This window comes from Leptonychotes weddellii, chromosome 8 (assembly GCF_054177405.1).
Source record: "Leptonychotes weddellii isolate Sample4059 chromosome 8, ASM5417740v2, whole genome shotgun sequence".
Classification (NCBI taxonomy): Eukaryota; Metazoa; Chordata; class Mammalia; order Carnivora; family Phocidae; genus Leptonychotes; species Leptonychotes weddellii.
Genome location: NC_138376.1, coordinates 98,560,593 through 98,566,592, shown reverse-complemented (window position 1 = coordinate 98,566,592; position 6,000 = coordinate 98,560,593). Strand labels below are relative to the sequence as shown.

The window sequence follows — 6,000 nt, the reverse complement described above, 5'->3', positions numbered from 1 at the left end:
GTCTGAACTCAGTGAGATACTGCATATCTTAAGTCGTGCCTCGCACATTGTAAGTGCTCTGTAAACATTGCCTGTTACTGTTACTACTTCCAGGATAGGTAAAGTGAAATGAATCTTCTATCAGTTGACCCAAGCAACAAGCATGGTAAGAACTGTGTGTGGACTTCCCCCTGGCACTGTATGTCAATTTTTCAAACAAGTATTTTGTGTGTTTAAACAAAGAAATCTACCAAGTCATGAACTTCCTTCATCTTTCTTTCCAAGAATAGAACAGGTGAATTAGTATATGGGTGGTGGGTTTTTGTTTGTTTTTCCTGAGGCATATTCCTGCTAAATTTTACAAAGTTCTGCTTACTGCTTCAAAAAGGAAAGATATGCCCTTCAGTTTTTTGTTACTTAGGATTTAGGAATGTCCCTCAATCAAAGAAATAGAACAGTGATAGGTTAGTGAGTTGAAAAAAAAATTGTACCCTGCACCCTAAGAAAAAATGAATTTTATTGTGCTGAATTGAATTGACAAGCATTGGGCTACTCAGTGTGCTAATGAGCCAGCCAGGAGACTCCAAATTCTGTTTAATCAAGCTTCTACTCTTAGCAAAATTTTTAAAAAGTCTTTTTCTTCCTGATTTTATACATATATATGTATATAGATATATTTCCAGTTCTATCATAAACTTGGTCATTGATAGCGAGGAATACATGGCTCAGTAAATAAATTATATGAATGTTAAATTGAATTTCACATTGTGTTGTTTACAAAGACTAAAGATATGAGTACTTGACAGATGTCAATCAATAGGTTCTATTGTTCTAGGAATTGTATATCTGACATTAAAATTCTTAATAAAAATATCTATTCAATTGTGACCACATCTATTTTACTTGAAAATTTTACAAAATGGATATACTGCGCAACCAAATAGTCTGTTCACAGAAGCAAGTAAATGTGGCATATGGTGAAACCACTTCAAGCTGCTGAAGAACTAGCAAACTGTAAAATACTTTACTGTCATAATAGAGTATCATTTTCCTCCGGATGAAATCATTCGTTGCCGTTTTCATTGTCAGTGTAAAGTCCTTTCGTTAAATACTTCTGTCTTAAGTACCTATTAGATATTAAAAACATAGCAAAAAACCTTTTTTTCTACTCCCGCAGACCTATGGGAAAGGAAAAGATACTAAACCCTGATGCAGTTCTTAGGTTCTTCCTAAGGGAAGAAGCGGAAAGAGGCCGGAAGGTTTCAGAACCACAAGCAAAGTCAGCGAAGCAGAGCGTAAATCCAAATATTCGGCAAATGACAAATAAACCAGAAAGGAGACACGCCAGCTGCTCACACTGGAAAGTTACCGAACGTTTATTTTGGTTCAAGTTTTATTTTTATATCATAAGGAACAATAAGTTTTCTGTGGGGGTGGGGTGTCTTAGTCCTTGTTACAGGAATAAAGAACTGAGTTTTCAGGGCAGGTGGGTGTTTCCTTAGGGCGCTTCTACACTCCCGCTTCTTCCTACCGGCATCCGCTCCGGTGGGACCTCCACCGCGGGGACAGGGAAGCCCAGGACGCCTCTGCTCGGGCGTTGGGGCTTTCTCCGCGCTCCTCCTCTGTGGTCCCGCCACACTGCTTACCAAACACTCGCATCTCAAACTCCGATTTCTGCAACAGGGTAGCCAACGGCGCGGGTCCGCTTTCCCGCCCGCTCCCCCGAGCGGCGGCGGGCGGCGAACAAAGGCGGCGAGAGGCGCGAGGCCGGAGCTGGCGCGCGTCTCTCCGGCAGGAGGCGGCGGAGCCGCGCCCGAGCCTGCATTCCTCAGAAGCTACCGGAGCCGGCAGGGCGACGTCACCCGCGGCTCCGCCCCCGTCCCTCCCGGAGCAAAGTAACTCTTGACTAACAGGAGCAGCCTCCGCTGAGCATGGAGAGCTGCCGCCGCGGCCAGCCGGCGACGCGGGAGACGCTTGCGCCCCAGAGGTAGTTTGGGGACCGCGAAGAAGGAAAAAGTGCCGGCGGGCGGCTGTGGACTTCCCGCCCTCGTCCCGCGAGGCCCGGCTGGCACCTCGGTCGTGGATTTCGCTGCGATCCACCCGGCAGCTCTTTGCAAAGCTGCTTGAAACTTCTCCCAAAGTCGACATGGATACGGCGGCGGCGGCGCTGCCTGTTTCTGTGGCGCTCTTGCTCCTCTCCCCTTGGTCTCCCCTGGGGTCGGCCCAAGGCCAGTTCTCCGCAGGTGAGTGGCCCAGAAGGTGGGCGTGGGGGGGGGGCGTCCGGATGCCCGACGAATGCCCCCCGGCCCGGGGCTCGCGAGGGCTGGAGCCGGCTCCTCGCCAGGGCCGGGGGGCAACGATTCGGGGGAAGCTTTCGCGGCCCGGGCGGGAGCACAGGGCAGAGGGAGAGATGTCCCCAGAGTTTGTGCTAGGTGGGACGCGGGGCACCGGGCTGGGCGCCACTTGGCTCAGGTAACTTTCATCTCCGCGACCCATTGTTCCTCTCGAAGGCTCGCTCGGGGCCAGGGCTGGCAGGGCTGCCCGGGAGTGTGGGGAGACATTGCTTTTCTTGGGAAATTGGTAGCCTCCGCGTCCAGCGCACGCTGCACCACGCTGGGGAAGAGGGAGGAAAAAGTAGTTACGACTCGGGAACGGCTACTCTGTTGCTAGTGGTGCGGGCTTGTTGCTGTCTGCCTCTAGAGCGTTCAAGAAAAAAAAAAAATTATTTTCCCCCCCACTCCCGCCCGGGAAGCCATTGTCAGAAATGTGGAGACTGGAAGGGACTGACCTCGGCGCGCTTTGCCAGGTGCTTTTTGTCCCGGGAATAACCTCCCTTGACTATTGTCTAACTACTTCCCCGTCCCTCCCCCAGTCCCTTTCTCCTCCCCCAGTGTTGGCTGCTCCTGGTTTTGCCCTGTGCGTTAGGGCACTGCGTGGAGTAGGTTCCGTGTGTCTGTTGGAGGAGCTTGTAAGATGTTTTGAAATATGATTCTAAGGACGCACACCGAGCAGTCCTGGGCAGCGAGGTCTGGGTGCCGGGCGCGGGGAGCCTGACCCCGGCTGAGGCAGCCCACTCCTCCGGGGGAGCCCGCCTCGGGGATGGGGGCTGCGAGCGACAGCCGGCAGAGTACAAAGGGAGGGATGGTGTGCTCTTGTAGGTTGGCTCTTTGGGTTCTTGGTAAAGCCACTTACAGAAGTCCGTGAAACCCCGTCTCTCCCAGTCCCGTCCTCTACCCTTCCAGTTTTGTTCTTTTCTGTTAGTTGCTTCTTTCGTTCTCTCCTCTTGGGGCTCTGAAGTTTCACCAGGTGGATGCTGGGGAGCGGGCTCCTGGGCGCTTGTCTGCTGCTCGCGGGTCCTGACAACTTTTCTGGCCAGTCCACCCAGCTCAGCTTGGCTGGCAAGCGCATCTGCTGCCCTGGGTCTTGGTGCGGATGGTGACGGAGAACACCGGGAAAGTGACAGCCGCGCTCTTGGCTGAGGCCGCAGGGTCGGAGAACGAACTTAACTTTGCGCCTGTCAGTTTCTCTCCTTGTTGTGGCTGCCCTGTTTCCTGGAAATAAACTCAGATTGTTGTGACCGGGAGTAATGTTTATTTCCCTTACATCCCCTCTTCCCCACCGTAGAACGCTATCAAAGGAGTTAGACCGCAGATTCAGGTGGCAGCATGTGTTGTGCACTAAAGCAGATTATGAAATGCAGCGTGTAGAGGAAAGCCGTGTATATTGGTGATGTATGCAGGACAACAGATCTATGCAATGAGTGATCCGATGGCTTAATTTAATTCTTTCTGGAGTAAGCATTACTACTGAATGCATCTCTGACATATAATGCCGGTTGGTATTGGAACCGTGCTTGATGTAAGTCATTATGTGCAGGCAAGTTAGAGTGGGTATTGATTTCTGCACAGTGTTTGTCACTGCACTGAGAGCCTGTGCTTCAAAAGGCATGTACTTTGTTAATTGAAAGTTTGAATTCTACCAGTTGCATGATTAGACTTACATGTATTCAAGAGTTTCAACTATTAACGTCTCAACAGCTGATGGGTATATTTTCAGCAGTAAAGAAACTTTTATATTTCTCGTTTCAAATGTTATTTACCCTTTAGTAAGTATTAAATTCCCTCCAACAGAATGTGCAGATGAGCTTTTCTGATCTCTGGAGTTTAGATATCTCTAATGAACAATTGCGTTCTCAGACATCCAGTTCTAAGTAATTTTACCAAATATGCCTGGCTTTGCTTTAGTGACAAAGTGAAACCTTTGACTTTAAGTTATGTTTAAGTAAGAGAATGTGCAGTCCTAATAAATGCAATTCTTGTAGAACTGTATCTCAAAAATTTTGCCATTCAGGATTTGCATGCTTTTTTCCCCCTGTTTAAAGTCAGATTGTGAATCTGCCTTTCTCCATGAATTAAAAGTTTGTTTTGTAAACATTTTCGTGTTCTGGTTATCCTAAGCCACTTGGTATTCTACTATCATCAGATTTTATGGCAGTCAGATTTGTTGTAAATACATAAATTCAGAGATTGAAGGTGTATTTCTTTCTTGCTGTTTTTTTTCTTGGATTCTACTTTAAATAATGAACTTTTAGTTCTTTTGAGAAATTTGAATAAAATGCTTTAAAAGTCTAAAACAAATATATATTCAAATTTTTGAATATCCTGTTAAATAGGTCTTTTAAATCACATCCATTAAGGCCAATTTACCACTTTTAGATATTATGATGTGGTTTCTAATGTAGTACACTTCAAAAGCAAATTTTGAAAGACTAAGGATTGTTGGATATGTCATATACTCATCCAGTGTTCTCTCTTTAAACCACAAATTTAATAATATTTTTATCACTGGGACTTTTTCCTTAGTTTTTGGAATGAAAGTGTAAAAATGCTGCATGGTGAGCCTCTTTAAAACCAGAACAGCCTGTAAATATCAACTTACATTATTTTAGCTTAATCTTTCACTTAAAATTATACTAGTGTCCTACCTGGGGAAACTGAGGAATAGAAGCACAAAGATGCACTGACATTCATGGGGTTGTGTAGCTGTTATCTCTTGATATTATAACGTAAGACAGTTTTCTGTCTTGGGACTCAGATGCCTGACAAAACCAGTCACAGAGAAGTTACTTGGAAACTCAGCTTTCTCATCTGTAAAATGGTGATAATAATACCTGTCCTAACCTTTCCACCTGGTTTTTATGAAATAATTTATGTGAACTGGCACTGTAAGTTGTAAAGCATTATGCAGCTCTCTGGAGTGTAGGCGTCATACATTAAGGTAGCTAAGTGCCTTGACTTTAGTCTCCTTGGCTTGCTCCCACACTCGCCTAGTGAGGACAGGCTGTTCAGGAGAGTGTGTGTGTGTGTGTGTGTTTCCTCTGCCAGTCATTCATTTTAATCATTATTAAACATAAACATCCTAGATTGGCCAGACTCTAATTTTATCAGTACAGTGAGAGAAATTATCCTTAATTTTTTTTTTTTTGCTTACCTCATGTAAATTGTTATTTGAGCTCTACCTGTGGAAGAGTCGTTATTAACATTCCTAACAATAGAAGAAATATATAGTCATTTGTTTAGCTGTTTGTTCAACTGTTGGTTGTTCAGCTTTTTCATCAGAGTATGGAGAAAAAAATATGCAGCGTTTTAGATGCAGTCTTATCAATGACCTAGAGAGGGACTATTGTGTCTCTAGTATGATGTGAGCCTGGAAATGCAGCTCAAGATCCTCACTTGATCTAGTTCCTGGCATGTCGCACTGTAAGTGTGCACTCACTTGATCCCTTAGGACCTTGCAACACATCTAAACAATGCCACTTTCCTGGTGTCTGACTCCTTGATGTCTCTGTATGTGAAGTTAATTTCTTTCATACTTACTACCTACTAGGAAAATACATCAGAAACAGCTTGTTTCAAGGTTTGTGCGCCGATTTTCTGGTTTTGATTGACCAGAATCGCTCAGTCCCTCAATTCATTAAAACTATAAATTTTAACACTAGTAATGATATATAAGTAGACATTT

General features: G+C 45.4%; 1 protein-coding gene across 4 annotated transcripts in view; it reads left to right on the top strand.

Annotated features, from left to right (window-relative positions):
- Positions 1 to 1,866: 1,866 nt before the first annotated feature.
- PTPRK (protein tyrosine phosphatase receptor type K) overlaps positions 1,867 to 6,000 on the top strand; it is a 532,644-nt gene continuing 528,510 nt past the window's right edge. For 3 of the 4 annotated variants that reach the window (XM_081828970.1, XM_081828968.1, XM_081828967.1), the window contains exon 1: positions 1,867 to 2,222. In XM_081828970.1, coding sequence (XP_081685096.1) covers positions 2,126 to 2,222 — 97 coding nt within the window. In that variant the 5' untranslated portion in view covers positions 1,867 to 2,125. The remainder of the gene's footprint in view (positions 2,223 to 6,000) is intronic. The other variant, XM_081828969.1, reaches the window with a different exon arrangement.